This window comes from Equus quagga, chromosome 15 (assembly GCF_021613505.1).
Source record: "Equus quagga isolate Etosha38 chromosome 15, UCLA_HA_Equagga_1.0, whole genome shotgun sequence".
In the NCBI taxonomy this organism is placed as follows: domain Eukaryota; kingdom Metazoa; phylum Chordata; class Mammalia; order Perissodactyla; family Equidae; genus Equus; species Equus quagga.
The window spans coordinates 32,494,719-32,512,254 of record NC_060281.1 but is presented as its reverse complement, the minus strand read 5'-3'; the positions used below and the strand labels follow the sequence as shown (position 1 = coordinate 32,512,254).

At 53.5% G+C, this 17,536-nt stretch overlaps 5 protein-coding genes across 15 annotated transcripts; 3 read left to right on the top strand and 2 right to left on the bottom strand.

Annotated features, from left to right (window-relative positions):
• Positions 1-619: 619 nt before the first annotated feature.
• APOM (apolipoprotein M) lies at positions 620-3,339 on the top strand. Its single transcript, XM_046639212.1, has 6 exons — positions 620-1,409; positions 1,804-1,958; positions 2,247-2,320; positions 2,415-2,513; positions 2,681-2,779; positions 3,201-3,339. Exons 1-6 carry the CDS (start codon positions 1,296-1,298, stop codon positions 3,224-3,226), a joined length of 567 nt encoding a protein of 188 aa, XP_046495168.1. The 5' UTR covers positions 620-1,295; the 3' UTR covers positions 3,227-3,339.
• A 124-nt stretch (positions 3,340-3,463) lies between these two features.
• Positions 3,464-6,137, bottom strand: C15H6orf47 (chromosome 15 C6orf47 homolog). Its single transcript, XM_046639207.1, has one exon. The coding sequence runs from the start codon at positions 5,125-5,127 to the stop codon at positions 4,240-4,242; it is 888 nt and encodes a 295-aa protein (XP_046495163.1). The 5' UTR covers positions 5,128-6,137; the 3' UTR covers positions 3,464-4,239.
• A 918-nt stretch (positions 6,138-7,055) lies between these two features.
• GPANK1 (G-patch domain and ankyrin repeats 1) lies at positions 7,056-10,263 on the bottom strand. Of its 10 annotated transcripts, none has more exons than XM_046639197.1 (5): positions 9,962-10,263; positions 9,802-9,863; positions 9,235-9,468; positions 8,241-8,957; positions 7,056-7,679 (listed from the first exon to the last, which is right to left on the bottom strand). In XM_046639197.1, the coding sequence occupies exons 4-5, from the start codon at positions 8,849-8,851 to the stop codon at positions 7,235-7,237; spliced, it is 1,056 nt and encodes a 351-aa protein (XP_046495153.1). In that variant the 5' UTR covers positions 8,852-8,957; positions 9,235-9,468; positions 9,802-9,863; positions 9,962-10,263; the 3' UTR covers positions 7,056-7,234. The 10 variants fall into 10 exon arrangements, with proteins under 10 accessions (XP_046495153.1, XP_046495156.1, XP_046495158.1 ...); XM_046639200.1 differs by having other exon boundaries at positions 8,241-8,954; XM_046639202.1 differs by having other exon boundaries at positions 8,241-8,954; positions 9,320-9,468.
• A 228-nt stretch (positions 10,264-10,491) lies between these two features.
• Positions 10,492-14,556, top strand: CSNK2B (casein kinase 2 beta). 2 transcript variants are annotated; one of them, XM_046639209.1, is made up of 7 exons: positions 10,492-10,642; positions 11,254-11,336; positions 12,042-12,144; positions 12,688-12,803; positions 13,251-13,326; positions 13,472-13,661; positions 14,324-14,556. In XM_046639209.1, exons 2-7 carry the CDS (start codon positions 11,265-11,267, stop codon positions 14,412-14,414), a joined length of 648 nt encoding a protein of 215 aa, XP_046495165.1. In that variant the 5' UTR covers positions 10,492-10,642; positions 11,254-11,264; the 3' UTR covers positions 14,415-14,556. The 2 variants fall into 2 exon arrangements, with proteins under 2 accessions (XP_046495165.1, XP_046495166.1); XM_046639210.1 differs by lacking the exon at positions 10,492-10,642 and adding an exon at positions 10,844-11,004.
• Positions 14,557-14,690: 134 nt separating this feature from the next.
• LY6G5B (lymphocyte antigen 6 family member G5B) lies at positions 14,691-17,142 on the top strand. Its single transcript, XM_046639211.1, has 3 exons — positions 14,691-15,511; positions 15,636-15,764; positions 16,045-17,142. The coding sequence occupies exons 1-3, from the start codon at positions 15,454-15,456 to the stop codon at positions 16,446-16,448; spliced, it is 591 nt and encodes a 196-aa protein (XP_046495167.1). The 5' UTR covers positions 14,691-15,453; the 3' UTR covers positions 16,449-17,142.
• The last annotated feature ends 394 nt before the right edge of the window (positions 17,143-17,536 follow it).

Sequence of the window (17,536 nt, the reverse complement as noted above, 5' to 3'; positions counted from 1 at the left end):
TAAATCTCTTTTTGGTTATAAATAATCTATTAAGGAAGCACCACCTTTTATTGCATTAACTGCTCCGCCAATTTGGCACTATCCAATGACTGCCCCTTGACAATTCTGTCCTTATCTCCTATTATTTGAAAACATTACTCACCAGAAACTAATAAGTGCTTTACAAACATTACTATTAATTATAGCGAATACTTACTTTGGACTTACCATGTACAGGCCTTTGCTAAGGGCTTTATGTGCATTCTCTCTTTTAATCCTATGACATTGATGATTTGCTCAATTCACAGATGAAAAAACAGGCATAGGGATTAATAAAATTGTCCAAGATCTAATAAGTGGTAGAGTTAGGGTTTGGACCCACTACGCCTGACACCAATGTCTATCCTCTTTAACCACACTAGATTATGTAGCCTCTTATAGCAATAAATATTTCATGAAGGGGCCAGCCCTGTGAGTGGTTAAGTTCACATGTTCCACTTTGGCGGCCAAGGGTTTTGCAGGTTCGGATCTTGGGTATGGACCTAGCACTGCTCATCAAGCCATGCTGAGGTGGCGTCCCACATAGCAGAACTAGAAGGACATACAACTAGAATATACAACTATGTACTGGGGGGCTTTGGGAAGAAGAATAAAAAAAAATCTCAAGTGAATGAATTCACTTATGTGTCAGCAAACTTTTCTGGAGGGTGTACATATTGTTTCCTCAATTATAAACTTCAGAGAGAAAGCTTCCCATCCACCATGCCCCAGCACCTGGTTCATACCTGTTCTAAAGCACTTATCAGGTTGTATTGCAATGATTTGTTTACACAGCTAGTTTTCCTTACACTGACTTCTTCAAGGCCAGGAACTGTGTCTTTCTCATTTTTATGTCCTCAAGGCTTAGCCAGTTCCTGGCAAATGGCTGGGACTCAAAACAGTTTGCTAAGTGAATGAATGAATCAATCCACCACTCTTCAGTGCTGCACAACACAGCAGATACCCAGCTTAGATATGGGTTGAAAGACCGCAGGCTTCTACCTAGAGGGCTCAGTTCTCCTTAGAATTCCTGGGAGACCCTGGACATGCTAGGGTGTATTGTGGAGTGGTTGCATCTAGAGGAGGGGGAGGAAGGCCCAAACGCTAAGTAATCCAGGCTTGGGTTGGAAAACAAGGTTGAAGTTACTCATTAGCAGGTAGAAAGGGTCAAGGGTCGAGGCAAGGGGGCTGGAAGCAGAGTGGACTGAGCAGCCAGCGAGGGAGAGAGCAGTTAAGGCACCACTCCACGCAGAGCACCAGCTCCCTCCTGCCTGAAGATGTTCCACCAAATTTGGGCAGCTCTACTCTACCTCTATGCCATTCTCCTTAACTCCTTCTACCAGTGCCCTGAGTACAGTCAACTGACAACTCAGGGAGTGGATGGGAAAGAGGTATGGACTGAGAATGGGAGAAACTTATAGTAGGGGTTCTGAGGGACTTGAGTAGGTGGCTTAGGATGACCAGAAGCCACACTGGGAAAGGAAGGGAGGAGGAGGGTGTGAGTGTTGTGATGATGAAAGAAAGAACAAGTGAAAAAAATATTAGTACCGTGGCCATCAATGTGGAGACATGGTAGAATTTTGGGGTGGGGTGGTTACTCAGGTTGATCGAGGAGGGGCAAAGAGGAAAAGTCATTTAATGACTCCCTATCATGGATCAAACCCCGAGTTGGAAAAAGGCAGCCAACACCTCCACTCTTAAGTCTTGCCATCCTGAGCGATGAAGAGATTGGATGGATCCTGTAGTGGAACCCATCCTCTTCTGCTCCCCTCATTCTCTCTCCAGTTCCCAGAGCCCCACCTGGGCCGGTGGTACTTTATCGCAGGGGCAGCTCCCACCAAGGAGGACTTGGCGACTTTTGACCCTGTGGACAACATTGTCTTCAACATGGCTGCAGACTCTGTCCCCCTGCAGCTCCGGCTGCGTGCTACCATCCGCACGTGAGTGGTGAGGAGGCAGAGACACCAGTAGGTGTGGTCTCTGCCCAAAGTGTGAGCACCTAACCACAAAGAGCTGAGTTCTTCGGCATATCCACAATTCTTGGCCCACTGAGTTCAACAGCTCTATTACTTTCCCTCTGGAGAGAAATGGGCCTAACCATCCCTTGGTAGCTTGAAACCCAGAGGGACCCAGGCTCCAAGAAGGAATAAGATGGAATAAATAGAGGCTGGTACTGTGTGGATGGGGTGTCACTCAGTCTTTCCTCCTTGCCACTACCACCTCTGCAGGAAAAATGGGTTGTGTGTGCCCCGGAAATGGATTTACCACCTGACTGAGGGGAGCACAGATCTCAGAACCGAAGGTTGGTTCTCTTCAGTCCTCACTCATCCCAAGTCCTCTTGGCTTGCTTGGTTTCACATCTCTGTCCTCACACTTCTCCCCACCCACTCTGACAGGCCGGCCGGACATGAAGACCAAGCTCTTCTCCAGCTCGTGCGCAGGTGGAATCATGCTGAAAGAGACGGGCCAGGGTTACCAGCGCTTCCTCCTCTACAGTGAGTGGGGATGCTAGGCAGGAAGGGGAACACAGGACAGGAGAGCCCCTCAATTGGGCCCTGTGACATCATCCCAGGAAGGGGTGGGTGCTTCCATGAGGTCCTCACCAGGGGTGGTGCTGAGAAGCAGGGGCTTCGATGGCCCTGGCCCTGCTCTGCTCTTCCAGATCGCTCGCCACACCCTCCTGAGAAGTGTGTGGAGGAATTCCAGTCCCTGACCTCCTGCCTGGACTCCAAGGCCTTCTTACTGACTCCCAGGAATCAAGGTGAGGGGTAAAGTCCCACAGAAGAGGACTAGGACTCACCAAGTCTTCTGAGGGTGCTGGATGAAAGGGACTCAAGTGATGTCACCGGAGGGCATGGCCAAAGGCTGATATCATCAGAATGGCTGTGTTGACACCTCCATTTGTGTCATAGGCTGTAATGGCACCAGAGGGATGTGGCCAAGAACTGTGATGTCACCTGAGGGAGCCAGGAGGGGCTCTGGGCTACTCAAAAGAGAGCTTTCTGAGTTTGCAGTGGATAAAAGGCAGAGGGTTAGGCACGGAGGGAAAAAGGCCTCAGAGACCCCTTCTTGATACAGGGGAATGAGGGAACGCATTCACCCTACCCCATTACCACCAACCTTGCTTCTCCCCCTGGATTTCCTTCTTTTCCGTCCTTTTCTTTTCTCCTCCTTCCCACCAGAGGCCTGCGAGCTCTCCAATAACTGACCTATGGCTTCATCTGATGGATTTGGTGGGAGTTGAGACTGTGGTGGAAGAAGGAGAAGCTGGAGACTTCCAACTCCCTTTCAAGTATAATAAAAATGATTTTTCAACCCTTATCTCATTTTGGAGTTTGTCTCCAGACATCAATCCCACTACTCCCATTTCAATACTCACCCTGGACCTTTTACCACCTAAACCCCCCGCTGGACGGCGTCAGGAAGGACACTGAGTGGTGGTAACTCTTGCTTTGTAGTGGTATATTTAGGATTTGGTGTGACACAGTTATTTATTGCTGAGTGAGCAAACCCCTAACCCCCGAGTGGGGACTGCAAGCTCCAGTGCTTCCCCACACTGCTGGTCTGGGCTGCCAGCCCTTCTGAACTGGCCTTCCTGCCAATACTGCCTGCACCATCCCCACTTTCTCTGGCTCCCCAGGAACACCCCAGATCCTCCCTGCAGGTTCCATCACCTGTGGGTCCCCATCCAGACCCCCTAATCCACCCGCCTAGCAGCCCCACTCTTCTCCAGATGGCTCAGATCCCAGGATCCAAGGTATCCCTTGGATCTCTCAGCCACCCTCTTACCCCAGCCAGAGGTCTGTCTGTCCTGCCTCTGGTCTCCTCCACCCCTGGGGAGTTCTGAAAGGGAGGAAGGACTCTTTAGTTTTTATTTTCCACCACCATACATTTTTTTTTTTTTTTTGGCTTTTAAAAAGTGAAGGTGGAAAAACAAAAACTGGAGGTGAGAAAAATGTAAAAGCAAAAAGTAACAATAGCTGGTGAATTCAAGGGCGATGCCCCCACTGTCCATAAACACAGACACCCTAAACTCTATTCTCTCCTGTGTGTGAAGAGATGCCCTGTGCCCTCATACTCTGTGGTTTCTTCCCCATCCCTGAGGTCCCTGTGCTTACAATTTGGGTCATGCCCCCCACTCTCCTCCTAAAGGCCACTCTGTCTTCACCCTCGCTCCCACCCTACTGAGGATGAGGCCCTGGGTCACAGCCCACCCCGAGGTCACAGCCCCTTTCCTGGGTCTCCCCTCTGCTCCTCACCCTCCTTCCCCAACTTCTCATCCTCCATGTCAGTGGCCTCCTCATCCCCACTGGGCTCCCGGAGGCTGACAGCTAGCACCAGGGCCTGTAGGAGACCAAAGAGGCAGGCAAAGTGCAGGGGGTGAGCAGTAAGTAGGCTCAGCACGGCGTGGAGCCCATGCAGGGCAGCCAAGAAGGACAGTAGCCCATGCAGCCAGAGGCCCAACGGTCCACGCAGGCCCAATGCGTCCAAGGCTGCCCGCAGTGGCCGTGAGCACAGCCCCAGCAGGGCTGAGGCCAGCAGCTCCAGCAGGTGCAGGGTCAGGTTGGTAGAGATCTGCAGACACTCCTCTGGGCCCCCCAGGAACTTCGAGGGAGCCCCTGTTCCTCCACCTGGTTCTCGCAGCCAGCCTAGCAGCTTCTGACGCCGGCCAGGCTTCTCCACCGTGGCTTCAGGCCCAGAGGTGCTCAGTCGCTCTTCAGGGGACACTCCAGGTCTGGTGCCACCTGAGTCCACAGGATCCCATCCCAGTTTGGGAATGGCCCCTCCAGACTCCAGTCTCCCAGACTCTCGAGTGCTAGAGACAGTCTTGTCCCACTTGAAGGAATCTGTTCTTTTGCTCCCCAGTTGCTCAACTTGGGACTCCTTGCTTGGTTCTGCAGCAGCCCCAGAGCTCCTCTGCGCCCCTGGGTCCTTGGTCTTGGGAGGCCCTCCATCTCCCATGGTTTCTGGGGCACTGTCCCAGTCGCTCCCTGAATTCTCAGAGGAGCTGTCCACCTGTCTGAGTTCTGGGGCAGGCACATCAGGCCTTGTTGGTTTCCGGCGGCCCCAGGGGCGAGGTAGCCACCCACTGAGCCGTCGCAGGAACATGGTTGGGGTGTGTAATGAGCCCCCAAATTCTGGGGCTGCTTCCTGGCACTGCTTAGACTCTCAGGTTTGGGGGCTGAAGGACTCCTCAGAAGCCAGTCTTTTCAGGCTCAGAAGAACAAGTATCTGCTTGATGAGTCCTACTCTGAATTCAGAAGTGGTTCCCCACTTCCCTGGATGGTCACACAGCTTCAAGTGTGGCAGGCAGCTCGTTTCCTTTTCAGTTTTGAGGTAAAGAAAAGAGGCACATCCAAATTCATTCACCACCACCACCACTACAACCCACACAGGATTCCAAAAGTCTCAGGATCTGACAAGGTTCGGATCACTCCCACATTGTTCTCACTGTGTTTTCGGGTTTCCTTCCCAGCAGGCAGCACCCCAAGTTTCACTCACCAAGGCCAAGCCCCAAGGTGCCCCAGAAACTGGGGAGGCAGTACTCCATCCAAGAAGGAAGGAAGGAAGGTGGCCCCGGGTCCTAAGTGCTCCCGATCTGGGGAGTCCTGAACTGCTGCCCTAAGGGAGCTCAGGAATAGGAAGTCTCCGGTTGAGGAGTCGGGGAGAGGTGTCCAGCAAATTCCAGCCAGCAGCGTTCGCCTCTTGATTTAGAGGGCTACGAATCCTACAAAGCGGCCCGACCGGCTCGCGAGCACGCAGCTGAAATGCGGCCTCTGGAAGGTCAGGCCGGAGATGTCCTCGGAGATCCCGGTCGCGAGGCAAAACGCGGACCTGCCTGAGGACCCAGGCGCCCGGGCGCTGTGCGCTTTGGCCCCTCCCGGGCCCAGCATCGGGGCCGCGGCCTCACGGAGCCGCCCGGAGCCGCAGAGCCCGGAAGCAGCTGCACCGGGACTAGAGGGACAGGCAGGGGCGGAGCCCGCAGCTCGCGGGGCGGACCCTGCGGATCGACCGCCCCCCGCGCCCCCGCGCCGCCAGTACGCGCCGTTGGTGCGCACCGTACTCGGGGGCGCGGAGCCGAGATCAGCGAGGGCCAGAGCCCACTATAAACCCCACCCCCGTCCATTTTCGCCTAGAGGCCCCTGGGCCGTCTGTTCTCCCCTAAACTCGTCTGCCCCTCATTTAGCTCCCTGCCCTTCAGTTCTTCCTTGCACCCCCCCACCATTCCTCCTCTTGTCCATGACTTCATGAAAGGCTTCTCCAGAAAAGAAAGCTGTGAGAGAAGTCTTGGGACTTGAGTAGCCCTTCCCTGCCCCTCCATACACAGATTTTACTTCCTGGATTTGACAACAATGAGCTCTTCACATGCCTGGCACCTGGTACAAACAGCACAAGGGAGGAAGAGAGGAGTGTGGGAAAGACAAGTGTAGATGAATAGGATGTGCTTCCTGCCCTTAGCAATTTTCAAGTAGTGAAATGAAGAACCTTGGCTTAACGTTTAGATTTGGGAGGCCAGAGTTCTGGTCCCAGCTCAGCTAACAGCATACAGGCTGTATAATCTTAGGCCCTCCCACCACATTGTCCTCTTCTGCAAGACTCTACCCGCTGTCATCGCCTCTGTGAGCTTTCCCTGACTTCCCCTATCACCGTGCACTGTATTTGAACCCATGGCTGTCTCCTCCTCCAGCTGTGAGCAACTTGAAGGTTGGGAGTGTCTCTTATTCCTATGCTCAGCACAAAGTATATGAACTTGTTTGTAAAATCATAATTGAATTGGCTGGAGTGGTCAGGGATGCTTCCTGGGGGAGATGAGACTGACATAGAGCTGGGCAATTCCTGGTCAGGGGGTTGAAAGAATCGGTTGGGCACTCCAGACAGGGGCTAGGAACTGGAAGTGAACCAGACTGGCAGAGATGAGACCCTCTCATGCCACCTGGAGGGGCTGCCCCTTCTGGCTCAGGTGAAACTTGCACGCGGCCCCCAGACTTATTTGGCTTCCCTGCAACAGCTTCCAGAAAAGTGAATAAAACACAAAAGAGGGAGAAGGTTGATTTATTTCTCAACTCTCAGTCCCTCTCTCCCAAAGGCAGAGCCCACTGACGAAAACCTAAGGGTCTAGGACCTGGGCAGACTGTAGGAAGTAGAAGCCAAAGTGCCCAGGTCAGAGGCACAAGTTCAGACTTTGGCAGCAGCCCAGGGTCAGATCTTGCTAAGGTCAGAACTCAAGGTTCATGTATGTCCTCAGATCCCGCTCCCAGGCCCTGTCCTTCTCCTCCTGCCTCCTCTCCTCCCTCCGACTCAGTGTGATCACCCGAGGGGCTCTCTCTCTCCCAGCCACAGCCCGGGTATCCCGAGCCAGGAAGTGTGTGACTCGGGGCTGGGGCACGGATCTGTACCCTAATCCTTCTTGGTCCCTCTTGAGGACAGTGGGGATGGGATTGGTGCGGCCTTCGCCCCGGGGTCCCAGCCCCATTCCAGGCTCCCAGCCCTCCCTCAGCAGCATCTTGAAGCCTGGGCTGGAGGTGGGCACCCCAAGGGGCAGGTTGGGGGGCTGGAGATTCCGAGACAGTGACAGCAGGTGAGCAGTAGATGTGCGGTGGTTAGAGTCTTGGAAGTGGGCGTCACAGGTCTCACAGTACTGGGGGGAAGGGGAATGGGCCCTGCAGAGGAGAAAGAGAAAGGGTTGAGGGCAGGGGAAGGGTTGAGGCCTGAGAGGGGTGTCAGGGTGGGACAGGGTCCTTCCAGTCTTTCTGCTAAGGAACGAATTGCTTTCCTCCCCACTTAGCAATGAGGGACCCAGAGAGAAATAGTTGAGAGAAAGGATGGTAATCAGGCCTTATAAGGCTCTTGGGCGAGAGAAGAATAATAATGACTACAGCTAATATTTATATAGTGCTTACTATGTGGCAAGCATTGTTCTGGCACTTTATATTAATCTATTTAATTCTAACAACCCTATGAAAAGGTACTCTTATTACTCCCATTTCTCAGAAAAGGAAACTGAGGCCCACAGACATTAGGTTGCTTGCCCAAGTAAGTAGAGTCAGGATTTAAATCCAGGGAACGCCATGTTCATAATCACTCTACTACACTGCCTTATCAGCCTGCACTGGGGAATGGGGGAGAAAAACTTTCAGCTCTGTTCTGGGGCCTCTGGTGTGAAGTAGGGAGGAAGGGCAGAACATACTGAAAGATGGATATGGACAAAGGCTTCCCCTCACCGATTCTCTGGGCTCCTCGTCTCTCCATGGCTCTCTCTGACCATGCGGGCCACCTCAGGGAAGCCTGCTTCTTCGGCCAGCTGAGCAGCATCCCTGCCACCCACCTCACAGACACCCACCCAGGCAGCCCCACGGCCCAGGAGATAGCGCACAGCCGCCCCCTGGCCCGCTCGGGCAGCACACATCAGGGGAGTCCACCAGAAGGCATCCCGAGTGTTGATATTCCCCCCAGCTCCCCCTGCTTCCTGAGGATCCAACAGCCTTCTTAGTTCTGCCAAGTTCCCCTCCTGGGCTGCCCTCAGTATCCACTGGGTCATCTTGTCCTCGGCCTCAAGGGATCTACTTTGTCCATGTCCTCCTGATGCTCCTGCTGCAGCCTGTCGCATCACTCTTCTTTTCTTCCTCTTTCTCTCACTGGCAGGCTCAGGCCGAGCTCTCTGGGGTTCAGGGCTGCTGCTCTCATCCCCAATCAAGGCCTCATAGAAAGCTCGGGCTGCAGCCCCATCCAGGGTGGGCTCCAGCTCTTCAGGCTGTGACTGCTGCTGCCCATCTTTCCAGAGGTCACTGGGGTCAGTGGCCGGGGTGAAGGTGATGAGGGAGGGTTTGGACATGGCTTTTCAGAGAGCTGAGAAGATAAGACTAGGCAAGGGAAGGATGAAACAAGCAAGCGAACACCCTGGTGGCCCTGCAGTGACAAGAGCCACCTCCAGAGGCCTGCTGGGATGAAGAAAAGTAGCCTTAGAGTCAAAAACCCCCTCCTGCCCCAAAAATGACCCCACAACCTAGGACCCTGCAGGGCCTAAGGGCCGTAAGTCATGTGGAAAAACAGGAAACCCTGCAATAACAGACCATGCCCCTTAGTAAAGGTTAACAAAGACAACTCCATGAGGCGGTTGTCCAGAGGTCCTGCGTTCCACCCCCACGCGCCGTCCTCACCAACACTAAATAATAACAGCCTCTCTCTCAAACCCCTTTACCACCCCGTAAGACATACCATTAAGAAAAACAATCAGCCTAGCCCTTTAAATCTTCCTCGATTCTATTTCTGTATCTCCTTCCCAAACGAAAACAGACTTAACACTTTTCCGGAAGCAGGAAGCGGAAGCAGATTTCGGGGAGACGCTCCAGTGTGCGATGCTTTGTAGCTTCCGTACCGCAAAGTGGCGCTACTCCAAGCAAAAGAGTTTACACAATTAAATAGCCACACGACAAGAAGACGCATGCGTGGCTGGGGAAAAAGCAAACAAACATTACTTGAGGGCGAGGGCGTGCGCAAGGTGCTAGTTCAGTTTCCCGCCCTGGAACCTTCCAATAGTGTGCGCGCACGGCACCACGTGCCTAGATAGCGCGAGGAGCAAGGAGGAGCTGTCGGTTGGGGGTCCTACTTTTACGTAACGCCCCCACAATGCCCTTCACCTCCCTCAACGTGGCCCCCGCTCCGAACTCATTTTCTGGAGCTGGGAAACCACTGTCTGGGTTAAGAAACGCCCTGAGGAGGCGGAGGGAAACCTGTGGAATGCCTAGAAGCTGTAAAATGAAATAACGTCGCGCTGCCCCTCACCATTACTCTGACCAGGGTTCGAAGGTCACACTCAGCCCGCAGCAGAAAGCGTCATTCAAGCCCTAAGAGGAAATGGAGAAATGCAAGGGGACAAGTAGCAGAATGGCTGGCGCCACCTCAGGTTAGCACACTGGGCCGTTCCAGCTCTCACATCGCTCACCTCAGCCTAGCACACCCTACCCAGATCCCTCAGCACGGAGACCGGCCTCACCTCCCGCCTCAGGAGGAGTGAAACATGGGCCCCATCGGGGGTCTCTAGTGGCGGGCCTGACTCGGGTGAGGGGCTCGACGGGCGATAAGGACCCGGAGGGTTGGCCGCAGATGGGGGTCAGTCGCCTGGGTAGCAAAGGTGCGCCGGGGCCAGAGGCTCGCTGTGAGGGAAGCGGCAGGAAACGATCCAGCCAGACTCATTCCTTTCCCCGCCCCCTTTTGGCCTCTCAGTCCCCGGATCACACGACTATATTTCCCAAGCTCCCCGGCCCAGACCCCATACTGGGCTTCCGCTTCCGGTGGTGCCTCGCTGCGCCCCGCCCCCAAGCGTCTTCCTCAGGGACCTCGCGACACCAGGGTCGTGTGAGAGTCATCCTGGGATTCGTAGTTCGCCTTTCCCTCGTTTCGCCAGTTTCTCCCTACTGAGGACTCCGTCTCCCGGCGTCCACCCGGGCGCCCGACCCTTGGCGCTTGCGCGGTGCCCTCTTCCCCCACCCTCCCCAATTTCCACTCCCCCCATCCCACTTCGCCTGCCGCGGTCGGGTCCGCGGCCTGCGCTGTAGCCGTCGCCGAGGTTCTTTGGAAGCAGCAACTCCCCTCCCCCACCCTGGTCCCGGCCCTCGTCCGCCCGGTGAGTCTGAGGTCGTCGCCGCGCCGAGTCCGGTGTCCCTGGGCGCGGCACATGGGGTCTCCGCTCCTTGATGTGGGGGCGGGGAAGGAAGTGACCCGGTCGGGCACCGAGGGAGGGTGGGGTGGGCTGAGGAGCGGAGGCGGGATGTGGGGACTCCGGTGAAAGGGACCTGACGGCCACCCGCTGGCCGTGAGAAGAGAAAAGGCCCAGCGGTTGTCCGAAAAGGATAAACTTCGGAACCCTTGGGAAAAGTGCCGGGGAGCCTGCAGAGCCCTGCGGGGGTAGGGAGCCGGAGCCGAGGGCCTGCGGGAGTTGACAGGGCCGGGAGAGGAGCCTGGCCTTTGGGAGCGTCAGGGATGAGGGTAGGACTTGGTGGCTCAAGACCTGTCGGTTTCTTGCAAGTGGTGGGACCTCAAAGAATTTGTAATCTCGGAGGAGATAGGCTGAGGTGTAATTCAGAGGAACTGGAGGGAGGTGTTCCAAAGTCTGGAATCCTTAAAGAAAAGGTGACCCAAATTCTTCCGGGGTTGGAGGGCAAAGTGTGGGAGGAGGGAGGATACCAGCAGCAGGGAGGGAGAGCTTGGCCTTTCCTTAGACTCTTGGGTTTCCAGCTGACGTGAAGATGAGCAGCTCAGAAGAGGTGTCCTGGATTTCCTGGTTCTGTGGTCTCCGTGGCAATGAATTCTTCTGTGAAGTGAGTTCTCAATCTCCCTACGCCTCTTCACTTATAGTCTGATATCCTCCCAGATATTAAGCTTCCACACACTTGTCTCAAATGCTTCTATAGAAGCTTTTTCCTGTCAAGGAAGAGTCCCCTCAGTAACCGCTCAGTAACTTGTGGTGAAGTGGTAAGTCTAGGGCCCAAGTCCCACCCCTGCCACCCTCTAGCAATGTGACATTGGACGAGTCAACCCGTGTCTTTTCTTTTTTATTACCAGAGTGGTGCTGGTAGTACCTATCTCCAGTAACTGTTAGAAGAATTGAAACATTGCACGTTAAAAAGCTTTGTAACGTGTAAAGCTGTGTGTTAACGTAAGGGATTGTAATTGCCTGCAGAACCCAAGCTGCTCAGTCTCCACTTTCCTCAGAGAACCAGCTGTCCCTAAAGAGAGGACAAAACTGGCTACTAGAGATGGGGCAGGAGCAGAGACAGGGATCTTGGAAGGAATGTCTCTCTGAGGAGGAGATTCTGGACCTGCTTATCCTTAGAAAAGAAAAGCCAAAGCTTTTATGGGAGGACGGTATATATAAACTGAGGAGAGAGACTCAAGTCCTTCTGCCGAGTTGAGAGTGGGGGAAAAGGGAACAGAAGCAGTTGTGTCGAGGATAAAGCATCAGTTAGAGCAATCACACAGGTCAAAGCTGAGCAATCTTCCCTCTTGACTTCATATCCTGGCAGGTGGATGAAGACTACATCCAGGACAAATTCAATCTCACTGGACTCAACGAGCAGGTGCCTCACTATCGACAAGCTCTAGACATGATCTTGGACCTGGAACCTGGTGAGGCACTCTAAGGGTGGTTTTGTGTGTGTATGCTTTTTTTTCCTCTTCAAATTCCTGTTCACTTGCTTCTTGAATTTCTAAATTTCTTTTTGGTTCTCTGACTCCCTTAACCCAAAATCCCCTACTTCATTTTGATCCCTCACCTGACTCTTGCCTAGTTCTGTGATTTATATCACCTGTTCCCATGCTCTGATCCTATAACTCAGCACTATTCCATAACGCCAGTTCTCCCGGGTCTCGTTTTCTGCCTCTTTCTCCTGTCTTGCACCTTCTGGTCTCGAGTTCCATGTTCTGCATTGACATCTTTACATTTATGTGTTCAGGAGGGAGTTGGGAGGGAGAGAAGAGAGCAGAGGCTGAAGAAGTGTGGAAGAAGGGTCAGAGGCCCAGGTTTCTGGGTCAAATGCCCAGACAATGGGTGGGGTGAAGCTCAGAGGTAGGTGTTGGGCCAACTGAGTAGGCAGCAGCCCCAGGGGGTGGGCACGGCACCTAAGAAGGCTGTAAGTCAAGTGGTTGCATTCATCTGGGGCCATGTTTCAGATGAAGAGCTGGAAGACAACCCCAACCAGAGCGACTTGATTGAGCAAGCAGCCGAGATGCTTTATGGATTGATCCACGCCCGCTATATCCTCACCAACCGTGGCATCGCCCAGATGGTGAGGCCTCTCTGCTCCCACACAGTTCTTTCTGAGGCAATAAGGAAGACAGAGGTTCCTACAGCAAGAAGTCACGTGTTTGAACCCTGTCAAGGAGTCTAGCTGAGAAGAGGGGAAGAACCCCAGGACTCGGGCCTGGGAATTAAATCCTGGTTGGGGGTTGTGCTGAAGGGGGTGTTTTCAGGGAGGGATATATGACCTTGGACAGTAAGTTGTTACAGACTGCCTCTTCCTCAGGGAATAAACAGTGAATGGCTCTGATGGTCTTCAGTCTGCCTGCCTGGAGGAAAGGAAGCAGAGGAGTCTGAGGGTCTGCCTGGGCCAGAGAAGGGGCCTCTGAACACAGAGAGAGAGAGGAGGAGTGGGGGACAGTGATGTGGGTTGAGCTGGAGAGGAGATTGCCTCTTCACACCTATCCACTGACCTCTTCCATTTTATTCACCTCAGTTGGAAAAATACCAGCAGGGAGATTTTGGCTACTGTCCCCGTGTGTACTGTGAGAACCAGCCAATGCTTCCCATCGGTGAGTGTTGGAGAAGGGAAAGGAGGGCAACATATGGCAGGTCCTCTGGGCGTGAGTTGGGACTCAGCAAGTTGGGGCCTGAGTCCGGGAGGGAGGTTGGGCAAGGTTGGGGGAGCCCAGCCTGCTGAGTCTGGCTGTCTCCCAGGCCTTTCGGACATCCCAGGTGAGGCCATGGTGAAGCTCTACTGCCCCAAGTGCATGGACGTGTACACACCCAAGTCATCGAGGCACCACCACACGGACGGCGCCTACTTCGGCACCGGTTTCCCTCACATGCTCTTCATGGTGCACCCCGAGTACCGGCCCAAGCGGCCCGCCAACCAGTTTGTGCCCAGGTGGGGAGCAGGGACAGTCACCAAGGGTCAAAAGAAAGGCCTGGGACCCCCAGAGAGAAGGGAGGACAGGGCATGGTCCTTTTCTTGAGTCCTGCTTCTCCCAAAGCCAGGGTTCTCCCTGCTGAAGGACCTTGGGAAAGTTCTTTGATTGCCGATGCCTCAGTTCCCTTATCCATAAAATGAGGAGGATGACAGTACCTGCCTGACAGGGTATTTTTAATTATGTGAAGTACTTAGAATAACATTTGGTACTTGAAGCACCATTTAAATGATAGCTGTTCTTGCCACCATCTTGGGTGCTCAACATTTGCTAGGAGATCCTTAGAGCCATGGTTCAAGTGTGGGTAATCTTCCTGGAGCATCACTTTTACTTGGATGTAGGGAAGAAAGGTTCGGTTTTATATTGAAGTAAGTACTGAGATATGTTTAAATTCACACACGCGTATATATGCACACCCGCGTGTATATTTTAGAATCTGGGTTTTAATGGGTATTTAACATGTGTTCCCTAATATTCTTGAGGGAAGGAGTTTGGGAACCATTGCCCTTAAGCACTGAGCAGGCCTGTGGAGGAGCTGGGGTGGGGAGGCGGGAATGCACGCCACTGGCAGGGCCAGGATGGGGCTCACCCTGCTGCCTGTCTGACCTCTGCCCCGGCCCAGGCTCTACGGTTTCAAGATCCATCCAATGGCTTACCAGCTGCAGCTCCAAGCCGCCAGCAACTTCAAGAGCCCAGTCAAGACGATTCGCTGATTCCCCACCCCACCTGTCCCTTGGTCCTTGACACCTCCATTCCTTCGCTGCCACCCTTTCAGGAACCCCCTATGGTTTTTAGTTTAAATTAAAGGAGTCATTATTGTGGTGGGAATAATGAAATAAAGTGGAAGAAAAGGCCGTGAGCTAGTCTGCTGGTACTTGGGGTTGGGGAAGGGAGGGTAGTGGTGTGCTGGACCCCAGGGGCCCTCATGGCCCAGCCCACCCTCCCCAAGTTGAAAACCAGCACAAATTTGTGCCCAGTGGATTTGGGTGATGTTTCTAGTAGAGAGCAGAGCAGAATTCCTAGGATTGGGTGTGGGCATGTGCAAGGTCACAAGGAAAAGACCCAGAGAAAAATCACATTTTAAAGACCAGAGAAACACTGGTTCTTTTGGGGCCGCCTACAGCTGTCTGTTTATAGTGTAAGGGACGTCATCAACAACGCTGTCTTTCAGTTTTGGTTTTACAGGGAAAGTGGTCCTAAAAGAAACAGAGCTGTAAGGGGTGGAGAGAGGAGGGACAATTGCAGAATTGCTGCTTAGTGGTGTCTGTGTGCCCTCTGCTGGGGGAGCTGAGACATGCTCATCTCAGAAGGATGGGGACGCTGGGTTCCTGGCCAAAGTTTCTCCCAGCATGATAGGGACTGGCCCTATTGTGTGGGAAAGACAGCGGTGGTGCTAGAGACAGATGCTAATCTATGGACCCTTGAGGGGCGGGAATAGATCTTTGGGGGGCATGCAGGACAAAGGTAGACGGCTGGATTACAGCCCAGGTATTGTCCCTGTCTGGGCCACTACTCCCACATTCAGGAAGTGGACCTCGTGGGTGAGGACACACTGTCCCTCTCCCCAAGTTAATAACTTACTTCTCCAGCCAGGGTCCTGCCCCAGGCAGGAATATAGGTCTGTACTACAGCAGCTCCTGCTGACACTCTGCCTGTCAAAACCACCCTGCAGCTCAGGATCAAGCAGTGTGGTCACAGACAGGTGGGGTTTCAGAGCACCCCTCTGACTGCCCCTCTCCCCAGAATTCCATAATGAAGGCCTGTATGCTTGTAGGTGTGCTGGTCATGGTGGGCTTCGCAGTGGGAAAGGGTAAGTGGGAGCCGGGGCAGGGAGGAAGGGGTGGGGCTGGGCACCTGGATGCACGGGCTCCCTGCAGGGCAAGGGACTTGGAGTGAGCCAACACTCCCATCTCTCCTACATTCTACTTCTTTAGCTCCCCTTGCTGAAGTCCGGACCTGCCACTTCTGCCTCTTAGAAGACCCTTCAGTCGGATGCATTTCAGGCTCAGAGAAGTGCACCATCAGCAGTACATCCCCATGCATGGTGATCACCATCTATTACAGTGAGTCAGGTCCAAGGAAGGGGCTGCTGGTGGGACGCCCGTGGCTTGGCCTCCTCTTTTAGATGAGGGCTGCTTGAGCCCTGGAGTACAAGAAGAAAAAAAGAGGATCTTGGAAGGAGGGTTCTGGGGGGCCAACTAAGCTAATTTTTCTGGCCTCTTCTGAAGGAGTCTGAAATGGAATTCGGGTCTGGGTGAGGGATGGGGAGACTCAGTGGTAGGGGTGCCATGTTTGGGGACTGTGAGAGGCAGCAGGGGTTATTAGCTGTTCCCTCTCCTCCAGATACCAAGATCCGCTTCTTCATTCGAGGCTGTGGACAGTACAATTCTTACCGCTGCCAAGAAAAGCACGCTACCTACTTCGCAGAGTACTGGTACGAGGCCCAATGCTGCCAGTATGATTACTGCAACTCTTGGTCCAGCCCCCAGCTCCAGAGCTCCCTGCCTGAACCCCCTGACAGGTCCCTGACCCTACCCCTGTCCGAGGCCCAGATCCAGAGGTTCTACCAAGCCTTGAACCTCTCACTGCCCCTACCCAGCTTCCATGCTGAGAAGGAGCCTGAAGAAGGCCTGGACCCCCTGGCCGCCCTGCCTCTGAACCTGGACTTGCCTGTTGCTGTCCTGCGCCACATATACTTGTTCCTTAACAATTCAGGACTTTTGGTTCTTTCCCAGGCTGGACCCTGACACCTTACCCTTGCTGGATCCCACTCTGTTCTAGCATCTGTCCCCTAACGCCCCAGCAGCCTACACTGTCCTGTCAGAACATCCACATTCTCTGGCCTCTGATTTCTTAGGCCTCCTTTCTGTGGTACTTCCAGTGTCTGTATGGTTTTGATTTAATTTTCTCTTCAGAAACTGGTTGGCAATGCACCTAGTCCTCCTCTTTCTTTTTCCTAGAAAATAATCTCAAGTGCAGATTCTGCCCAGGCTGACCTGGAAAAGGCACAGTGGTTTCCTTATCCCTTTCCCATCATCTGAGTGGTCCATCATCCCCCGTAATCTTCCCAATCCCCTCTCAATCTGGTCACCTGCTACCTCCATTCACATCTAGCTCTATATCCTGTCCTATGCCTGTCTCTAAGATCCAGTGCCAGACTGAACTTGGCAGCAAGAAGGACGAGGGGTAGACTTCTATGCAGATTTCCTGACTTGGCATTCTGGTGTCTCTGCCTTAGTGTCTCCACCACCGCCACTCTCACCCTGGTCTCCTGCTGCCTCCTCTCATCTCTTGTCCCAATCTGTGGCCTCTTCAGCCCCACTTCACTTCACTCAGTCGCTTTCCCACTTCCATAGGTTCCTGGGGAGAGGAGAGGAGAGAGTCTGTCCTGCTCTGTTCCATGTCCCTCAATTTCCCTCCGCAATAAATGGACTGGGCTAAGTCTGTGTCACGTTGTTTATGGGCTCAGGCTCAGGTGTGGGCAGGTGTAGACACGTTAAAGAAAGTTAATTAGTTGTGGAGTTCAGAGACCTGCCCACTCCACTTGGCTTTTGTGTCTTCCTCATGGCCTGCCCCAAAGGGCTCACATCCATTCCACCCTCTGCTCAGCTAGAGATCAAAGGATGGGGATTGTAACCTCCTCCCAGCATTAAACATATCCTGCAAAACCCAGAAAGTTAAACCTAGGTGATGTCAGGTTTTTCTACCTGAGAGAGGAGGGAAAACTCTTTAAACTAGGAAGACTCAGGAGCAAACCAAAGGGCCCAGGTCTGCATCTCAGAGCCATGTGGTCCTGAGGGGCTTGGGTTTCTGCCCATCCTCAGTTCTTTTCAGG

Bases quoted from the DNA above. Each gene is read 5' to 3' on its own strand.
- GPANK1 (XM_046639196.1), bottom strand. From the start codon at position 8,851: ATGTCCAAACCCTCCCTCATCACCTTCACCCCGGCCACTGACCCCAGT. The intron at 7,680-8,240 runs GTGAGGGGAAGC...TCTCCTCTGCAG, and splicing joins ACGAGGAGCCCAGAGAATCG to GGCCCATTCCCCTTCCCCCC.
- LY6G5B (XM_046639211.1), top strand. From the start codon at position 15,454: ATGAAGGCCTGTATGCTTGTAGGTGTGCTGGTCATGGTGGGCTTCGCA. The intron at 15,512-15,635 runs GTAAGTGGGAGC...CTACTTCTTTAG, and splicing joins GGGCTTCGCAGTGGGAAAGG to CTCCCCTTGCTGAAGTCCGG. The intron at 15,765-16,044 runs GTGAGTCAGGTC...CCTCTCCTCCAG, and splicing joins GGTGATCACCATCTATTACA to ATACCAAGATCCGCTTCTTC.
- CSNK2B (XM_046639209.1), top strand. From the start codon at position 11,265: ATGAGCAGCTCAGAAGAGGTGTCCTGGATTTCCTGGTTCTGTGGTCTC. The intron at 13,327-13,471 runs GTGAGTGTTGGA...GCTGTCTCCCAG, and splicing joins CCAGCCAATGCTTCCCATCG to GCCTTTCGGACATCCCAGGT. The intron at 13,662-14,323 runs GTGGGGAGCAGG...GCCCCGGCCCAG, and splicing joins GCCAACCAGTTTGTGCCCAG to GCTCTACGGTTTCAAGATCC.
- APOM (XM_046639212.1), top strand. From the start codon at position 1,296: ATGTTCCACCAAATTTGGGCAGCTCTACTCTACCTCTATGCCATTCTC. The intron at 1,959-2,246 runs GTGAGTGGTGAG...CCACCTCTGCAG, and splicing joins CTGCGTGCTACCATCCGCAC to GAAAAATGGGTTGTGTGTGC. The intron at 2,514-2,680 runs GTGAGTGGGGAT...CTGCTCTTCCAG, and splicing joins CCAGCGCTTCCTCCTCTACA to ATCGCTCGCCACACCCTCCT.
- C15H6orf47 (XM_046639207.1), bottom strand. From the start codon at position 5,127: ATGTTCCTGCGACGGCTCAGTGGGTGGCTACCTCGCCCCTGGGGCCGC.